The sequence below is a fragment of the Colletotrichum fructicola genome, assembly GCF_000319635.2.
Source record: "Colletotrichum fructicola Nara gc5 chromosome Unknown KSG_Nara_v1_contig06, whole genome shotgun sequence".
Taxonomy (NCBI): domain Eukaryota; kingdom Fungi; phylum Ascomycota; class Sordariomycetes; order Glomerellales; family Glomerellaceae; genus Colletotrichum; species Colletotrichum fructicola.
Window position 1 is genome coordinate 1591666 of NW_027094056.1, and position 19208 is coordinate 1610873.

At 54.5% G+C, this 19208-nt stretch overlaps 7 protein-coding genes across 7 annotated transcripts; 4 read left to right on the forward strand and 3 right to left on the reverse strand.

Moving 5' to 3' along the window:
• Positions 1 to 1158: 1158 nt before the first annotated feature.
• Positions 1159 to 2115, forward strand: CGGC5_v010733 (uncharacterized protein; the record flags this gene model as incomplete). The annotated part of the gene is made up of 2 exons (XM_032022231.1): positions 1159 to 1558; positions 1616 to 2115. 2 exons carry the CDS (start codon positions 1159 to 1161, stop codon positions 2113 to 2115), a joined length of 900 nt encoding a protein of 299 aa, XP_031892848.1.
• A 537-nt stretch (positions 2116 to 2652) lies between these two features.
• On the forward strand, positions 2653 to 3273 carry THIO-0 (Thioredoxin-like protein; the record flags this gene model as incomplete). Its single annotated transcript, XM_066152407.1, has 3 exons — positions 2653 to 2706; positions 2821 to 3192; positions 3253 to 3273. The coding sequence occupies 3 exons, from the start codon at positions 2653 to 2655 to the stop codon at positions 3271 to 3273; spliced, it is 447 nt and encodes a 148-aa protein (XP_066008079.1).
• A 607-nt stretch (positions 3274 to 3880) lies between these two features.
• Positions 3881 to 5308, reverse strand: CGGC5_v010735 (uncharacterized protein; the record flags this gene model as incomplete). The annotated part of the gene is made up of 1 exon (XM_032022209.1): positions 3881 to 5308. One exon carries the CDS (start codon positions 5306 to 5308, stop codon positions 3881 to 3883), a length of 1428 nt encoding a protein of 475 aa, XP_031892856.1.
• A 1030-nt stretch (positions 5309 to 6338) lies between these two features.
• Positions 6339 to 7535, reverse strand: CGGC5_v010736 (uncharacterized protein; the record flags this gene model as incomplete). Its single annotated transcript, XM_032022198.1, has 1 exon — positions 6339 to 7535. The coding sequence occupies one exon, from the start codon at positions 7533 to 7535 to the stop codon at positions 6339 to 6341; it is 1197 nt and encodes a 398-aa protein (XP_031892855.1).
• Positions 7536 to 9324: 1789 nt separating this feature from the next.
• cah-0 (Carbonic anhydrase) lies at positions 9325 to 10511 on the reverse strand (the record flags this gene model as incomplete). Its single annotated transcript, XM_032022187.1, has 3 exons — positions 9325 to 9592; positions 9642 to 10315; positions 10368 to 10511. 3 exons carry the CDS (start codon positions 10509 to 10511, stop codon positions 9325 to 9327), a joined length of 1086 nt encoding a protein of 361 aa, XP_031892854.1.
• A 4889-nt stretch (positions 10512 to 15400) lies between these two features.
• On the forward strand, positions 15401 to 16482 carry lepF (Oxidoreductase lepF; the record flags this gene model as incomplete). Its single annotated transcript, XM_066152408.1, has 3 exons — positions 15401 to 15761; positions 15813 to 16081; positions 16462 to 16482. The coding sequence occupies 3 exons, from the start codon at positions 15401 to 15403 to the stop codon at positions 16480 to 16482; spliced, it is 651 nt and encodes a 216-aa protein (XP_066008109.1).
• A 1045-nt stretch (positions 16483 to 17527) lies between these two features.
• CGGC5_v010739 (uncharacterized protein) lies at positions 17528 to 19138 on the forward strand (the record flags this gene model as incomplete). Its single annotated transcript, XM_066152409.1, has 6 exons — positions 17528 to 17647; positions 17725 to 17958; positions 18018 to 18749; positions 18821 to 18934; positions 19065 to 19076; positions 19130 to 19138. The coding sequence occupies 6 exons, from the start codon at positions 17528 to 17530 to the stop codon at positions 19136 to 19138; spliced, it is 1221 nt and encodes a 406-aa protein (XP_066008222.1).
• Positions 19139 to 19208: the final 70 nt, after the last annotated feature.

Sequence of the window (19208 nt, forward strand, 5' to 3'; positions counted from 1 at the left end):
CCGCCCAGAAACGGAGAAGACGAACTGAAGGATTGATCGGCTGTGGAGAGCTAGACTGCATGTCAGACGTTGTATGTAACCCCATTCATACGTCAGGCTATGCCGTCGCCCGAGTGTGGCTTGCAATCGAGCGCATTCGGGATGTATTCTCAGGGGCAAGCATTAGACGCAAAAGTTTAAAGCGAATTGCTGGGATTGTTGTCGGCATCGAATAGCCGTAGGCGCGTGGTCTAGCTACTATTAGGCAAGGCTTAGTCCGGACGGCAGCAAAGGAGTGATCGTCTGTGGGGGAGCTGGACCGCATGTCAGCTCCCATGACTAACCTAATCCGCAGGGAAGGCTATGCTGTAGCCTGATTCGTCGTGTTCTAGGTTGCTCCAAGACGTTATGATCACTTTATTCGGGACTTTCAGGCTTCCAGATGACATTCGTAGAGTTGAGCAAGGCTGACTTGAAAATGTACTGGCGAACAAAAAGACCATGCAGGTTCCACCGCTGAACATCGCCATTCCCAACTTGTGGGTAACAATTGCGGGTTCCGGGGTATGTCAGTCGAAACATCACCTTTGAGGGAATGATGCTCACAGGATGATGACAAGAGTCTCACGAAAGCCTTCCCATGACCGTTTTTGTCTGACCTTGAAAGGAAAGACAGGCAGAGCTGGGCAACGACGAGCTCCGCTTGGGGTCGGCAATGTCTCTACGTATCTCGGTTTCTAGACATAAGCCACAGGGTCTCGAATCCTTCCTTGATGGACGGAAGGAGAAAGTAGCTGAAAAGCGATGTTAATGGACACAAGTCGGCTTGACAAATCTACTACTGTCAGATCCTACGGCTAAAAGATCCGTGGGAAGACGGGTCTCACCGGGGGCGCGGGGCGCAGAACGCGGGCCGGAACGAAGCTAGTCTATTTTTAGGCGGGGCAGTTGCACGGCGGGTGCCGCGCCCGCCGCCCCTGCTCTAGGCAGCTGCTTCCCCAACTTACCTTACATCGCAACTTCGTCATACTCTAATCAGGCTACCTCTTACCCAAGCCGTTTATTCAGAAGTTCTATCACCTACCAACAACCTTGACTACTATCACTTCTTCACATCACATTTCTCTTACAATCTTGAACATCCAATAGTGCACCACCACGTACCCACCTCAGCCCAATATGTCTGGCGCCCATCTACAGATCCCCGGTGACGCACCAGCTTTTGCTGGCCAAGTAGTCGACATATTCAACTCCGTACTGGGATCGTCTTCACAAAAGCTGTCATCAGATGATGCAGCCAGAGCAATCGACGAGTTGTTCAGTCAACAGTACCAAAAAGACGGCACGGCAGGTTCATTCCTCTGGTGGTTCTGGGACCTGGTACACGACCTTGCGTTGCAGATCCCCTACAACAGCCAGGAGCAAGAACGACTCACAGCCGTCATCAAATCTCTACATGACCTTCCCCCCAAGACAGTAAGCTTAGGTCAAGAATGGGGCTCTGACGGCGCCGATTCTGTTCCTGTCTGGACGGGCCTGCCCATGTTTGGCAATACCTTCCGTGAAAAGATCGATACCGGTAAGTAATCTCAGCACGATGTGGTAATAATGACGTCTGACATTTTTCGAATTTCAGTGAACCTGCAGACTTCCGAAGAACAGGATAAGCAAAAAGCCGTCAATCTCCAGGCCTATGCTGCAAGAGTAGCAGGACTCGGCCTTGTGCCGTTTGGGATGTACGCGATCTGGGCTTTCGTCGATGCCTTGGAGGGCACGATGAAGCCTATTCGAGGCGGCCCGGATGAGATCGACTCAGACCCTTCTGCCGTACCGGACATCTCCTCGAAAGTCACAATCGCTGCCAACTGGATGAAATACGCTGGCCACCGTCTGTATGGGCGGGATGAAGAGGTGCATGGAGCTACGGCCGGTCCGCTTTGGAAACTGGACAAGAAGGAAGCAGTCAAGCTGCGTCGCAAGCTTCGCGGAACTGATGGACTCTGCCCGGAAAGATGGAATCTATGGAAGGAGAGATTCGCGGTTATGCGGGATGCCCAAGGTGTTGATGATGCTGCCCGCGAAAATGCAAAGGCTGCATTTGATGTGATGGAGCAAATTGAACAGGGTGGCAAGTAAGATATAGATAGTATTGGCATGATGCTGAGTCTGTAAAAAGCCTCAAGAGACTTTGTATTGATATCGCTACTGTAGATAAAACAAAGTCACTTGCTCTTCAAAGTGTTTTTATCTGGTAACTTATGGATTTCGAGGACTTTAGGTCCACCCGGCCGATGAATTGAGTCCAAACCTCACGATTGAGGAGCCTAATTGAGCTCATAAGAAATGAGAGCAGAAAATCATCAACGACACAAAGGCATCAAAAGGGTTCGGACAGGATCTATCAAGTTTATGACATTGATGACTTACACCTTGGACAGTTTGGAATCAATGCCTGGTGTCAAAAAGGCTTCTGTTGGCACTTGACACCTGGCACCAGATGGGAGACCGTTTATGTGCAGCTGGCCACTTTCAATTTCAGAGTGGGGTAATATCGCCCTTGCGCTATCGCACGGGCTCGCTCACATTTCGAACTTCTACAACGCTCACCTCACACTCACCTGCTGCGCCAACTGTCATCGTTCGCACGTTGCAGCGATCCGAGAGACTCTCACGATGGAGACCTCAACGTACATCTTTCTGGCAGTCGCCATCTTCATCATCGGTCGCGTAAGTGACTCCCGCTAGGCCACCAGGCCGCCCGACCGTCCCTACCGCCTGTCGTAGGCCCCGGACAGCTCTCGCCATCAACCTCACCCGTATCCCTGCTAACATCCCATCAAGATGCTCTTCGCCGACCGCTCCCCCATCCCCGAGACATCCGGCAAGGTCTACAAGCTCACCAGCCAAGCCGAGCTGGACGCCCTGCTCTCCTCGACCAAGCACGTCATCGTCGACTTCTACGCCGACTGGTGCCCGCCCTGCCGCGCCATCGCGCCCGTCTTCTCCGAGTGGGCCGACAAGCACGCCGCCGAGGGCAGTCTGGCTTTCGCAAAGGTCAACGTCGACCACGTCAACGCCATCGCCAAGACGTACAACGTCACCGCCATGCCCACCTTCGTGTTCTTCCGCGACGGCAAGCCCCAGGGCGTCGAGGTCCCCAGCCTGAAGCCCCGTCAGTCTGTGAACTTCACTAGCGGGGGGCTGGTTGATCGGGTAAGGGGTGCGGACCGTGCCGCGCTGCAGGCTGTTGTTAACGCCTTGGCTGGTCCGCAGGAGGGTGCTAAGAAGGAGTAAGGGGAGAAAAGGAAGGCCCGAGAAGGTGGCGTGCTTCGCGCTTGCAGCTGGCTTTGATATGTACCAGCTCATCTCAGACGCAAAGAACGGGAATATGGGTTGCGTCGCCCGTCAAGATAAACTAGATTCCGTTTGAGCTATCGCCGTGGATGAGTTGTCTCTTCTGTGAAGGAGCCACATACCTTGTTCTTGGAGCATAGTTCGCATATCAACACTGAGAGGGGCATTTGTTTTCTTCTTAAGTACTGGCGGTTATCCCATAGTAATTAAGCACAAAAGCTGTCTTGAAGTGATATCCAAATGCCTTCATCCAATAACATTCAACGTGGAACCTAGCTTTCTTCGAAGCCGTATTGCCTTAACATACCCCCCGTACATGGTAGGCCATGACGCTCAGAAGACCCCATGAGCACGCCAGAGATTCTGCGCAACACTGATCGATGGAAAATGAAGGCAGGACTTATGTATCTGTGCGTCTATTGAAACACCGCAAATTCAAGAATGACTATCGCGAATGAACCAAGAACTGCCGCCATTGCCAACACGTGTATCCCCTCATTATTCCTGCTCGTAGTTAAGTCCCACGATTTCTTGACGATTGAACCGTCTACAACCGGCCAACTATATGCGCAAGCCGCGCTGTCACATAGCTCAACTGTCCATCATTTAAAGCGTCGACGGCCTTTCCCGCCAGACGGCTCAACTGTCCACCATTCCAGGCATCGATAGCCTTTTCCGCAACGAGGCTGCTTGCATGCGGTATCGGCTGGAATACCTCATTCACCAGGGCGATCACAACGACCAATCCAAGGATCTTAGCGATGGAAAGATTCCAGTTGTCGTGTAGGTCTTGCAAATCGTCCCATTTTGCTTCCATGCCAATCTTGACACTATCGTCAACGACGTGTTGGCTTATCTTTTCCCCAATCTTTTGTCCGGGGCCGAAAGCGTTACTTCTTGCGTTGTCCAGGCCGTACAGTTTAGGATGGTCGATTTTTAGCTGCTCGGCGCTTGATGTGGGCGTTTCAACTTCCAACTGTCCGACTTCAAGCTTCTCCGCCCCTGATACGGACGACCCGGCTGCGACAGAGTTTTTGGTGGCGGGGCTGGTCAAGTCGGTGTCATGACCGGGCCCAAGATAGGCCGTTGCGGGTGCTTCCGGCAGATCTAGATCCATTTCGTTCATGGTCGTAGTTTGGACGGTTGCCGAAACATCGGTCAGAGTGTTCTTTGTCAGAGTATCGCCTGGCATGTCGACAGTATCTGTAGTCATGGAGTGGGCCATGAGAGGTTCTTCCGCTAATTTCGTGGTGGGGCATGGAATGCCGCTGCCGTTGGCATCTTGGAACATTGACGTGGGATCGGGGATGCTGACGTTGGTATGCTCCGGAACGTGAATGTGGAGTGGCATATGACTGTAAACGGGGAGAGCATGGACCGCAGAGGCAGCGGCAGACGCGGCATCGGTAATCTTATCAGCGAACTTCGCTACGAAGGCGTCTCCTATGTTGTCGAAGCCAATGATACCCAAAGTCGCTGACATGCACGCGGCCTTGAGGGTGACGCCAAGGACAACATCTACCAACGGGTGGTGACGTTTCTTCGCTTTGTACTCCTCCTCCTCTTTTCTGAATGACTCGTCATATGATCGACGGGACTTAATCTCCCTTCTGACGCGATGACAATTCCTTGACGATATGCCCAACTGCCAGAGATTCACGGCGATGGACGCGCCGAACGGAGGGCAGGCAGCGGTGAGCCCGGAAGATGCGGTTACACCGAAGACGGAACCAGATACTGCTCGTCTTGTGCTTCCCATGAATACCAGAAGCTTCTTGTGATCCAGTTTGTGAATGTTCCTTTTGTTGAGGTGATGATTGAGCTTGAGATTGAGGTTTTCAGCAAGCCACCCGGGTGATTTCCTGGATTTCTCCACAAACCACTCGGATCCTCTTTTGAGTAGCTCTCGACGCCTGCGCCGGCCGATGGGTTCTTTGCCCAGGGATTCGTCGCTCAGCACAGAGATGTTGCCCATGATGAGGAGAAGCGAGCACGGGGACGATAGAGAATGAATGAGTCTGACGTGGGTGAATGCCAAGGGTTCAAAAGTTCCGAGAGAGTGTGATAGAGAAAGGAATTGAGCGTGGGGTCATGAAGTCCCCGGAAGAAAGAATGTGTAGCATATGTGGTGCAGAGAATTACAAGCTCGGCGGGCTGGGAGCCTTATAGAATGCAATATTACGAGCACATGCGGGTGGAAAAGAATTTCGAAAGAGCATTTGCGTATTGGGGAAAGAAGTGAGACAGATCGGCACACAACGCAAGCTCATAATTGTCGACCTGTCCCACGAGCAGCAGAAAATTGGGATGCACCGCCTGAATGATTGTTGGCATGATACTTCGGCTCTGCTAGCCTTTGCTGCGAAGTCATGCTATCTAATTAACAAAGTAGGGTTTCTATAGCGGAATCGCTTCTTCAAAATCAAATCGGGATGAGCCGGAAGATTGGCCATTATTCACCTCACTGTCACTGACACGAAGAAAAAGAAAGCAAATTACAATCGGGTCACGTACCCGGAATGGCTGAGCCCAAGAAGTGAAGTTGGCCAAGCCAAAAAAACAGTTTGTCCACGTTGGACAACTCAGCCACGCAGTTTTCGCTAGAGCATGGCACGGCACAGGAGAGCGTGGAAGCAAACCCGGTTGGATGTAAGCATGGCACAAAACATGCAAGGGGCCTTCTCATGATAAATCATCGTTGCGGCCCCACCTACACTCAGGTACGATTTGATCATCATTTGTCCACATGGACGGGCTGTGATGCAGCACAGCCACGATAGTTCACCGAAAACCAAGACATCGCAGTTCGTGGTGGCCCTTTTGGCAAAAGCTAGCCTCTGTGCCTCGATAGCCAAGTGAATGAGAGAGTTTGATGCAGGGCCAACAGGGGAGCAGGAACTGCTAGGAGGCTAAAGAGAGTGACGTGACGGCACCAGCAAGTAAACATCGTGACATCTTCCCGGCTTCGCTTCCAGTAGCTTGATATCTAATAAGGATGATCAAGCTTACAACCCCATCTTCGTCAGCTCCTCCTCCACCACCCTCCCCCAAGCCCTCTCATTCTCCCTACTCTCCCTCCAAAGCTCACAAATCGCCCTCACATGGTTCACAACCAAATGCACCCTCTCCTGCACCGCAGTATACTTCACCCCGTCAACAATATCCTCCCCAATCCCCCGTTCCCTACAAACCTTCCGCGCCCACCCCCTCATCCTATCCCTCTCCCTCCTCGCCTCCTCCCCCTCCCCTCCCCACGGATACAGAAACGCATTCGGCGGATCCCACCTCGGCCCCGGCACAACCCCGCCAAACTCCCAGTCCAACACCCCCGTCACCGTCCCATCCGCCTCGTCCACCATCACGTTCGCCAGGTGCAAATCCCGGTGCGCGAGCACATACATCGTATCCCCCATCTCCCGCTCATGTTCCTCCTCCCGCACCCACGCCCGCAGCCCCTCCAGCCGGGGCACCAGCCCCCTCGCCCATTGCAGCGCCGCATGCCGACTGATGACGTGCACATACCGCCCCAGCGCCGCGTCCACATGCTCCCCCCACGAGGCGAACGGCCCGTCCACGGGATTCAGACTCTCCACCGTCTCCCCCGTGCCGGCCCAGAACCGCTCCACCATCGGCGCCATCCAGAACCACTCGTCCACCACCGGGCCCGGCACAATCTCCCCGGCCTCGTCGACCCTCAACCCGCCGACGTGCTTCCACCGCGACGTCTCCCTTAACTCCGCGAGATACCCCACCAGCTGCTCGACAACCCTCCTCCTGACTTCCTCGCTCATCCCCCAAAACACCTTATCAGCACTGCACCCACGCACCCTTTCCAGCAAACTGAACTCGCACCCGAGCACGTTCTCACACCCGCTGTCCCACCGCACGACCGCAGGCACAGGTACGCCACTGTTCTCCCTCACCCAGCGCATCATCGCGATCTCGTTCTCCGTCTTGATGCGCGGGAGGTGGTCGCCCGACACGCGCAGCACAAGCGTCACGGTGCCATCCTCATCAGGTTTGGCGGGCGCCAGCGCGGGCGCGGCCGAGGCGGGGAAGTGGAGCAGGTAGATTCGGTGGAAGGCGGCGGTGACGGTCAGCGGTTCGGTGGATGTCGGGGCGGGCAGGCCGAGGGAGGCGGCGAGGGCGAGGATTGTGGCGGGGGCGTGCGGGGGCGGGAGGTGCGATGCTGGGTCGTCCATCTCTACGGTGTTATCAGTAAGCCCAAATTTGGTGAGAGCTATTGGAGTGGATTTGATAGTTGTGTGAAGAGTGATCTTACTGATTCCCGGGAAACGGCCCGTGAGATTCTTATACGTCCGTCTTACCTCCCAAATTATTATCTACAACTCGCACCTGCCAGTAAGACACTAGTGCCGGCACACCGGGCCCGAGAAAAGAACGGGTCCGATCGGCGCCGTCCCGATGAATCATCCTGCATACATCCATCCCACACCACCACCCGGAGTCATCCAGTCTTTTGGAGTGTGTCCTAGCACAAACACAGTCAGCCGTCCCAACGGATGCGTCACACACACCAATTAACTCAAACCACCTAATCTAACGAACACCACCCTTTCGCCCTTTTCCTCCTCACCAACCCTAACCCCTGGCCCCCTCCCTCCACCACCGGCACGAGTCGTCGGCCAGGTTTCAAACCATCCAACTGACAACCCCCCCAACCTAACCCTCACAAACAGCGAAAACCCTTGCTTCTAACGACGGAAAAGACGGAAAAACAGCAAGCGTATCCCAAAAGTTCCCAACCTTCTTCGTTCTCGTTATCAATCAGATCAAATTCATGCAGCCCAAAAAAACAGCGAGATAACCCCGGCCATGCAAAAGTCCCCGTGCCCAAGTCTTCTGCCGACGCATCTAATCAGCGTAGGGCTGCACTGATAGCCTCGCCGCAGCCGCTTAATCTATCTCTAATCAACCTCCCACATCCTCATACCGACAAGGCCAAAGGACGCAAACACAGCACCTCTTGGCTTGATCGGCACTTTCACCTCTGTCATCCTCCACATCACGGCCCTCAGAAACCTCGACCGACGGAAACCCCTACCCAACAACGTCCCACGGACTTTCAGGCCGTCCCACCGCAACGGCCGACTCTGCGCCGCCACCACGACTCGCACTCAAACTCATCCGCAAGCAAGCCTACCCCTGTAATGAGCCGCTTGAAGAGCCGCGCAACCGGCGTGCCAAGACCACTGAACTCGTGGCCGTCTCCCAAGGCTTGCTGATTTTCCCACTTCTAACAGAATGATGCGCGCGTGGCGCTTCTATTTACGCGGTCTTGGTATCTTGGCCAAACATGAAAGTTGAAAGAGATAAATAATGAACATCTCCCCGGCGGGGAGATGCGATGTAGGGCTCGACTAAAAGCACGTCACTTTCTAGGTAGGCAAGAAGCGAAGGATGACTCGCAACTCATGACTCTTCACAGCGGAATTATGTATGCTCTTCATATCTTTTATCCATTATGTATCTTGACTCGAATGCTGTGCATTGAGGCTTTGGAGCCCCGTGGTATCTCCCCCATCAAGTCACTGTGTCTAATCTGTTACCAAGCGCAGTTTTGTTGCCAAGCCATTCATCCCATCTCCTACTTCAAGAATAGATGTCTGTCAACTAAGCCAGACGGCAACCACAAAGAAAATCACTAGATATCTACACATGCTTTTCTCGCAGACAAATGAGATGCCCGGGTGCAACTGTCCTTCAATTAGTCATGTCTGTAGACATTTGCGCAGCTGGCTCGCGTAAAAAACACTGTAGTCTTGTCTCAGCTGCGCGTGTTGCGCCCGGGGCTTTTCTTTCCGACGGAGGATCCTCCTTTCTCCCATCGACTCGCATGACGCCGGGATACAGTCGAACTCAAAACAGGCATTCCGCAACCTTGTGTTCCCAGTTCATCCCGCGCTGAGTGATTCCGGTGTCCTGTCATGATATCGTCTCGTCGCAATCGTCACCGTTCGTGGTAGTTATTTATGCGTGGGCGGCAGGGGCAGCGGCCTCGGCAGCGGGAGCGGCAGGAGCAGCAGCAGCAGGCGCAGCGGCGTTGACACTGGCGACAGTCTTCTGAGCGACCTGAAGGATGTTGTCCTGGCCGAGGGTGTTCTGCGGGAAGCGCGCGTTGAAGCCAATGACATCACGGACGGCGTTGAAGGTCTGGGGCTGGACCATGAGGCGCTGAGTAGAAACGAGCCACTGGACACCCTCGGAGCAGGGAGGGGTGGTAAGAGAGCCCATGTAGCTGCAGCAAAGTTAGTGATAGTCTTGGTGTCAGTGATTTGTTGTCTTACCTCTGGAACTGGCCAGCGCTGAGAAGGGTGACGACCTCCTGCATGTCGAGGGCGCCAGTCTTGGTGACCGTGCCAGGCTCCTTGATGGCATCCAGGGAAGAGAAGACGGTAGCGAGAAGGTTGGAAGAGGCAGCCTCAGCCTTGACGGGGTTCAGAGTCATGCTGGGGATCGTCTTAGCACCCTCGGCACCCTTGGCGGCGTCGAGAGAGGCGCGGCGGGACATCTTGCTGCGGCGCTCGGCGGCAGTCGTCTTGTTCTTAGCGGCCTCGGCGGCGGGGGCCTCGGTAACGGGGGCAGCGGCAGCAGCGCCCTGCTCAACATCGATGTAGGTGCCAATGACGGCGATTTCCTGGTTGGCTCCCTCGAAAACCATGTGCATCTCCATGGCCATGCTCCTTCCGGCATCGAGATGCTCGCTAGGCAGGTGGAAGTGGAACTGCTGGAGGGTGAAGTTGGAGCCGCCAACTTGCATCGAGCCTCCCTTGGCGATGACCTCGACGGTGGTTCCCAGGTTCTCAAACTCGGTCTCCTCCATGTTGGGGATCTGCAGGTTGATGGAGCTGCCGGGGAGGGTGTTGAAGGCACCGGCAACCATGTCGATGGGGGACTGGGTCTTTCCGGTGGCACAGAGGGCGTTGGCGGTAGCGTCAAGAGCAACCCAGTTCAGGGGGCCCTTTGAAGCCTGTTAGTAAAGACGAGGCGAGCTGAGAGGCGGATCTACTCACATTGGTTCCGGAGTAAGCAAAGGTGTTGACCTTGACCTTTCCACCCTCGGCGCGGGGATCCAGATGAGTGCCGTAAGCGCAAGAAGCCAGGACTTGGGAGACGGAAGCGGCAAAGACGCCGGCGGTGAAGAGACGAGAAGCCATTGTAAGGACGGTAGGGTACGGACCAGCTCGTGAAGGCCTACAAAAGATTGAGAGAAGAGAAGAGTAGTAGGAAAAAAAAGTCAATTATTGGTTAAACAGTGTAAAGGCCAGCCCTCAGGGGAAGAAACGAAACGAACGGGGAAGAGAAGTGAAGTTGGTAAAGGTTGGTGAGGTAAGAAACGAGATGAACCAGGAAAAAAGAGTACGTCTGTGTCAAGATGGCATGATGTCTATATAGTTTAGAGCTGGAGTCGTCAGTTGAAGGATGGTTATCGAGATGATCGCCCTCGAAAGTCCAGAAATAGCATCAAAGACAGCGACCCATGGGTAGATGCTCGGAGCGGACGAGGCAGGAGGGACGGAATGATGGTGAGGGACTTGGCAAGCGCTTCATCCAGGGTTGTGAGAGGAGGCGGGAGGCGAAGAGGGCGCAATGAGCAGCCGTGGGCGAGTGAAGAACGAGGATAAGGGTGCCTTGGGTTTGGGGATGAGCGCCTCCGTTTCCCATGGTATCGTAGGCGTGTTTCTGGCGGTGCTGACGGGGGCGGTTCAAGCTTCTCCATCCAATGCGACAGCATGCCATCTGGACTATGGGACCGCAAGCATGGCCGTGGCCAGTGTGTTCTCGCCCGGCAGTGGGCGATGGCTGTCGAGACGGAGGAGAGGGGCCGTTTGCAGCGGCGGGCGGAATGACCAGGGCCCCGGTCTGGTTGACAGGATGGGAGTCCGTCGCCAGGATGAAACTGCCAGGCTCCGGAGGGTTGGAAAGGCTGTGGGGAATATGACCACTTTATCGGTTGAAGGCTTGGCCCAGCAAAAGGTCGAGCAGAAAATCCATGGGGATGCGTAGCACGAGTCTCAATGAGGCAGCGCGGCGTGACGGCGAGCGACAGTCTTGGTTCGGACGGAGGTGAAGCCCCGTCCCCATGTTCATGTTCTTTGCGCTGGGTGGTGATCTTCCTCTTGAGACGAAGGCGATCAACCGGCGCTCAACACCATGGGGAGCGATCCTTAAAGGCCATGATGATGATTTCCCGGAGACGGCAGGCGAGGACTAAAAATAAGCATTCGAAATGATCTGCTTCTAGGCAAACGGCGGTTCAAGTGCAGTTCGGAGAAATAAGCGGGCGGGAGGAATTGTCCAAGAGAAGGACAAGAAATGAGGCTCTATCCAAGAGAAGTCCAAGAGATGCACCCAAGACTAGAAGGTGGGGAGGGGGAGGCCACTGGACCTTCCCTCTTTCCATCGATGGGCACAGTTGCAAGCAGGTACGTACACATCTCTGCACGTGTGTTCCATGCTTCATGCCTTCCTGGGTGAGCAGGTTAAGGTAAGGTAGGAGGAAGTCTTGGACTGGAAGGCGGCAAGTGCGATGCCTGCCGCAGCTTAACCTTCTCTTTTGGTGGAGCAGAAGAAGAAGGGGAGGGAAAGAAGGCTTGGCAGTTCCCGTCTCACGCGTGGCAGTGGCAGTCCTTTCCTGCGTTACCTCAGGTTGACAGTGGAGGGCGGTCAGGGACCAGCTCACAGCTAAAAACCTTAATGGGCCGTTGGTAGCGCCCTAAACCTTAAGGCCGTTTAGGGCCTGCCGGCGTCCATTGGAAGGAGGCGCCCAGCACAGGCCTCAGGAGCGCCTGCCTCCTCGGACTCTTGCCTGCTGTGTTCGGACGACACAGGGGGAAGGAGGCGGTCCACTTTTCGTACCTTCCAGCCGTCGCAGCTGCGCACTGAGACGACGCTCTGGACAGGAAGCAGCCAGTTCCAGGCCGCAGCAGGAGGCACCGGCACCGCAGCTTCTTCTTTCAAGTGTCGCAGAGTCGACGCCTCCGGCAGCAGGAACGACTGAATGAGGCCTGACGAAGACATTTCGTGATGAGGCTAGCACAGATCAAGTCATTGGATCCCGTGGGGATGGGTGCGAGAAGGGATGACAGGAAGAAGGGGCAAGAAAAAACCGCCTGATTTTTGCAGAGCCAAGAGCTTGAATGGCCGCCAAGTCAAACCAGGGCGCTGGTGATGGCAGGGGTCGCAGAGGTAAAGGTCCAGCCCCAAGACCCTGAATTGCGCTGCTCCCACTGGTGGCAGGCTGCAGCGGTCTCTTTGGGCAATAAGCTGCCTGACTAAGCTCCCCCCAGGTGTCAGGTCGTGATGTGGGAGGGGCCGCCGCTGGCCGTCTGCGTGGCAGCGTACCATCCAGGCGGTACGCCGCTGAAAGCCCCTTCCCTGCCCGCCGCAAATTCCTCGCTTATTTCTCCTTCAGCGCCTCGACCTGCTGATGGACGCGCTGCTCGTCCACTAACACGCGGCCAGTTGACCACCGGCCGCGCCTCGCCAAGTCTTGCAGCTCCTGATTTCTTCTGGGCGCGTCTCACCCTTCCCAGGGCCTGCGACAAACCATCCGCCTCCACCTCCAGACCATCACCAACTTCACGTTGCATTCGCCTTCTCTTCAGCCCCTCCCCCTCGCCCTCCGCCTCTGTCAGTGAGCAATCCCACCACTCAGCGTGCTCCGTCAAGCCTCAATGCGCCTCATCTGCAAGCCATACCATCTCTCAGCACCTTTTCCGCCGTCGTCTCGACCTCCCGTCGGTACAGCCTGCCTGTCTTCGAAGCCTCTTGGCGCGCCTCCAAACGTCAGACGCCCCTCACCGCGCCAAGTCCCAGCGCCTACCGGCATCGCGTCTGATGTTTGACGACGACATGGGGCCTGTTGAAGCCGTCCCCATTCTTCTGCGCCCGCCACCATTCAGCACTGCGAAACCACTGCGAAAGACCCGGTTCCCAGACTCCACGCGACGAACGAAGGGCACGCTGTCGTTCAGCGGGGAGGCCTGATGTGTTCTGTTTGCCTCGACCATCGCATGGCCCGTACTCGGCTCCCGGCGCGTCATTCGGCCACCGCCCAGAGTTACACTCATGTTCGCTTTCGTTATCCGTATCCTATCCATGCTCCCCACCGCCGCCGGCTTGCCAAGTCGCCCAGCTCTGTCGTCCCAGACGCTCACGAGGGCACTCAATTTGAATGCGACGTCGGTCACCATACCTACCGACATCATCTTGCCTGCCACCTTGGCAGATACCGAATGCCGTCTTGGAAGCCAAGCAGTCGTCATCTCCCCATGGCTTCAGGTTTCTGACCTGGTTTTGCGACGCATAAACCGCGCACATGAGGACAAGCCAGTGTTAGCCAAGCCAACGACTTCTCATCTCCATACTCGTTCCCGTCGTGTCGGAATCTCCTTCGGTTCTCTCAACTTCCGCGGGACCAGCGTCTCTTCGGCGATGACCAAGACTGCACATAATCTCCTGAGATGTCTCACAACAGGGAAACAGGCGTCCCTCCTTTCTTCACGGCTCCCTCTGTGTGCTGCCTTGATCTGGCTCGATCACAACCGGCGTTTCTACAACAGTGAAAGCCCAAACGGAAAAGGGGCTCACTGGCCCAGACATTTGCTTTTCCAATAAAGTCTTGAATTTGTCTTGCAACGCCACCGCGGAAAATTCTGCTTTCATCAGGCGGATGCTCCTAGCTCATGGGAGAGGTTGAGAGGTTCTTCTGTTGAGGAAGTTCTCAGGTCTGGGCTCAGGTGGACGAGTCCTCCTCTGTCAAACCACTCGAAACCATCCTGCCTCTGTTCAGCACCACTGCATGTGCGACGGTGTTTGGAAGTCTCACCATTTACAGTCATGGAGGCTTCGAATGACGAACCGTCGTCGCCATCCGTCCACCCTTGTCAAACATGAAAGAACCTTCTCCGCAAAAGCTAGGTGGTTATTTCCCCTTGCGATGACACGGCAGCATTCTGTCCAGGGCAAAATATTGGCGATTGGCCGTTGTTGCGTCGCATCTCTCGGCGTCTTGTTCCACCAAGCTCAGCACCCCTTGGCGCTTGGCTGGCCTCTCTCATCTTGGCACCTCGCAGCCCTCGTTCCGCTGACTCCATCCCGCTCGCTAATGCAAGCCTGGTCTTGTCCGCCGAGGAAAATAAGCAAACCAAGCTTCTTGCCAAAAGACACCAAGTCAACCACCACGACCGACATGAAAATCTCATGTAAACTCTCCGATGAAGAACGCTCGCAACCGTGGGGATGTCGGCTGTTATCTAAGATTTTCCATGATCACTCTTAGCCGCGATTTCCCCATGCTGCATTCTGCCGGCAAACAAATCTCGCTTTCAAGAAGCGAACATGTCATTTCCATGATCGACGTCTCGAAACAATCCCCCTCGCAGGCTGCGCGTACCGCCAGCCGCGAAACAGTGACTCCCCCGTGAATGGAGAACATCATTGGCCAGGGGGCCACCGCGCGCGGTGAGGGCCAATGTAACTCAACCCCCTGATGAATTCTTTCCACACCCCGCTTACTCACCCACTGTCCCGGAGACTGTCCGGATGCTCGCATTCTGTCCGAGCCAGACTGAGTTAGGCCGGGCTCGTTAGGATCCGGCGCCGTTCGTCGCCCGACCGCAGACGGGCCAAAGTGGATCCTTCGCATACCGGATTGGGAATGCGAAGCATCCACACCACGGCGGAGTTTCGGCTTTAGCGGGCGAGACTGGATTGCAATCCGTGCCGCTCCGCCGCCGTAGCGTCAGCATTATTTGATTGAAAAGCCACTTCCTAAGTTCTTCCTTCCAACGTGCGGAGAAAGGACTATCATTCCATGGCTCTACACGACTAGTGCGACATGGCTTGTCCGCTTACCATCTAACCCAATGTGAAATGCGAGGCTATGCGAGGATTTGGACTCAACATCCAATATAAAAACAACTTCTCTGCCAACTCGCAAATGATCAAGTCCCAGCCCAGCTCGTCGTATCTTGTAAATACATAATCCAGAAACCAAACCACCGTAAGGGACTTCATCTCCATCATTTCCAACACCGCAACGATGGTCTCCCTCACCGAGGTCCGCGCCTCCAACGCCGCCCTAACCCCCTGCACCGTCCCCAAAACAGCCCTCTTCGTAGGCGCCACTTCGGGCATCGGAAAATACACCCTCACCGAGCTCGTCTCGCTCAACCTACCTGTAAAATGTTACGTCGTCGGGCGCAAGGCCAGCGAGTCCGCAATGCGCCCCGTCCTCGAGGCCCTGCGCCGCAAGAACACGCAGGCGGAGCTCGTGTGGGTCGAGGCGGAGGTGTCGCTGCTCTCTGAAGTGAAGCGCGTATGCGAGTTCATCAAGGAGGAGGAGGAGCGGCTGGATTTGGTGTGTTTGACGGCGGGGTATGCGCCTTTTGGAGGGCGGCATGGTGAGTATCTTTTTCGTGGGCGGTGATACTGGTGCTAACGATGGAGTACAGATACAGCTGAAGGCATTGAAGTTACCCACGCACTACAGTACTACGGCCGCATACTCTTCACCCTCACCCTCCTCCCGCTACTCCGCGCCTCCCCGTCACCGCGCGTGCTCACCGTGCTGGGCGGGAGTTTCCTCTCCACGAACCTCCTCGTCGACGACCTGGACCTCCGGAAGGCGGGCAACTTTGGCGGGATGCGCTCGCAGACGCACATGAGCATAATGAACACGCTCTTCCTCGACCGGCTAGCCTCCGACCCGCAGAATGCGCGGGTGAGCTTTGTGCATAACTGGCCTGGGGCGGTGGACACGGGGAATATGGCCCGGTACCACGCCCCGAGCTGGCTGTCGCCGGCGCCGGTGACTGTGCTTTTGAAGCCGCTGTTTTGGGTGCTAGGGACGGGCGGGAGGGAGGCGGGGGAGAGGCATGTTTATAATGCGACGAGTGGAAGGTTTGGGGGGATGGGGCCGAAGGGGGAGAAGGGGGAGGTTGAGAAGGGGACGCGGGGAGAGGAGGGGAGGGGCCTGTTTTTGGTGGGGAGGGGGTGTGAGATCGTTGAGAGGGGAGGTGTGTTGGGGGAGTTGAGGGGGGCGCAGGGGGTGGTTTGGGAGAAGACGATGGAGGTTTTAGGGCCGTACTTATGATGATGTAGGAATCCGTTTTTATAGAGTAGCTTTGCGTCTTATTATTTGTTTTAGTTGAAGGTTATTTACAGGTGATTTTGAAGTTGCAATACATCTCTCCTGTATCGATACTATCATGCTACACTGAATTAATACGTTGACATGCTCTTTCAAATTAAGGATAGCAGGACAAAACCGCAATTCGTTGTTACTGCTGATTTAGGCACTAGCTTAAGAAGGCGAGATGTTAGAGACCCTGTAGCCTCACACAGCTAGGGACAGGTTATTCGAGTATGTTCTAGCGGTAAGAAGTTTGCATATCATAATAGTGGTGCTGCAAGGAGTGCTTGTTGATTAATCACGTAGACTTTGCTGAAAAGCTGCTGCTGTTGAAGACAGATTCACACATAAGAAAGGCGGAGATATTATATTGAGTGTCAGTGGACTGTTGCAGGGCGTGCAAGACCTGAATCACACAGGTACACAGAGAGGACAGACACCTTTCCCCTCGCGAAGCGCAAATTATGTGGTTGAGGAAATCGGAACGAAACTCGGAAAAGCTGAAGACTATTCATTTTGAAATCTACCGAACCCCAATCGAGTAGAATAAGATCCCAGATGAGGTTAATAATCTCTCTTGAAACATACCTTAGGGCAGAACGTGATGTGTGTCTGTCTAGGGAGGATAGTAAGGGGGGCTCGGGCTTTTGGTATCCCTGCAAATACCGATGCTACGCGTGTCTCCCCGACGTTTTACAGATTTAATCATGAAATGTAATGTGAGGCTGAAGCGCTGGATTTGATTCGCTTGGAAGCGGTGTCTTAGCCGTGCTTGCTTTTTAGTTGGTCCGACACTTAGGGCAGCTTAGACACTGCAAAAACAGTGGCACAAGTTCAGCTTCGCCGGTCATTGCCAAGCCGCTCAGCAAGACAGCGCGAATTTTAAGCTGACTCAACCTGCAGAGGAACTCGGAGTAGAATTATAAATACTTGGTAGCAAGCCTGCGTCATGTGAGATATTCTGACCCAGAGTCTTCCTTGTTGCTGCCACCGCCCACCCAGCCTTTATCCGGAAACATTGAATGATATTTTGCGATGGATAAGATCACGGCTGGAGTACTACTGTCTCGGGATGACTCAGAACGAGACTGCAGCAAAAGCTGTTTTGAACCGCCAGGGCAGCTCCAAGCCAATCCTGACATTGGCGGGCTTGGGGTAAGCAATCTTTCAATACGCACCTCCATGGTGCGCGGTCGCCAACTTGTCCGGTTTCTGACTTCAAATCCTGACAGGTTTTGATATCGTTCATGGCGACAGCTTGGCTCGTTGTATTCTTGGTGATGTTCCGCTACTGCATCACATTTGACCCGAATTCGAACCCTTTCCACCGTCCAGGGAAAGACACAATACGTGACCAAAAGAAAAAATGGAAACCCAACACCATCGATTACAAGTTCACTGGCATGTTTAAGGGCCTTCGGGGACGGTTGAAAAACCATGGTGGCTGGACGGCAGCCATAAACCAGGTCCGATCCTCCGTTCAAACATCAAGCAACGTAGGCCTGCGTACTGAATGTTTGACCAGATTCTCCTGAACATGGGCGATGCACAAATAATCACCGGGCTGGGGATCCTAGTGAGCAGTTTCATCAATCTCAACTGTTACATATCAGCATACCACTGGCAGATCAGCACATACCTAGCGTGGTTCTCGAACCTCACACATGCAGCTTGCTTATCTAGCCTCCGAGGTTATCTCTATGAGAGACAGATGCAGCGGAACTTTCGAATGTTCTTCATGGCCGTGTTGTTTGTTTTACTCATCACGGCCATAGTTCCTACGGCTTATTTCAATTGGGAGCAACGTGACTCCCTCCCCGCGTCGTCAGCGAGCTTCCCGGCCTCCAACACCCATTGCTTCTTCTCCCGAAGAATAGCCCACGAGCTCTGGAACGGCCAATTTTGCAGTCCATCTGAAGGCCGTCGTTCTTCCTGTAGGAAACCGGTAATTACGCTCTCAACAACGGCCGCGTACGAAAGTTCAGTGTTTTCGATTATTCTACTCGGCGTCGGATTCATCATCCGGTTTGTCAAGATGTCTCGTACCTTATCCGATCTAGGTAATAATGGCTTTCGAGAAAGAATGGACCAATGGGTGATGATGAGCCTCGATAAGTTAGCAAGTGGCTGCCAGGGTCTTCGAGTCAATGGATTGGGAAGATGGACGCTGAGGATCCTGCGCCCCTTGGACATCATGATTGCTCTCTATCTGGTAGGAAGGCTCTACACCGAGATTCTCCTTTCTGAACTAGCATATGTGAGTAGAAAGCTTAATGCAGCTCCAGGCTGAGCTACCAGAGGCTAATCATGTGGCGATAACGCGGGCAGCTTTCCTGGCTCTTCCTAGCCTCGATATGGGGCTCCTTTCGTCTCTATCAAGCACGATCGTCAGCTAAGGTGGAAGGGTCAGAGAACGAGTGGCAATTCGGCCAAATTCTTCCTGTATTCCTTCTACTGGGACCGTTGCTAGCGTTCATCATACCCATAGTAGAGATGAAAAGAAATACAGCAACATCGAGAATTCGTGAAGAAGATAGGAAAGCAATAGAGCAGGCATTGGAAGTAATAAAAGTACATCAACGTGGTAGGTAACGTACTCCTGAGACGAGAGAGCATTTGAGAGACTGACCTCGACAGAAACCCTGAGAACCAGACTTGAAGACAGCCAAGGCCACATGAATGCCCTTGATCGGGTGGCTGAGATTCCCAGAGATAT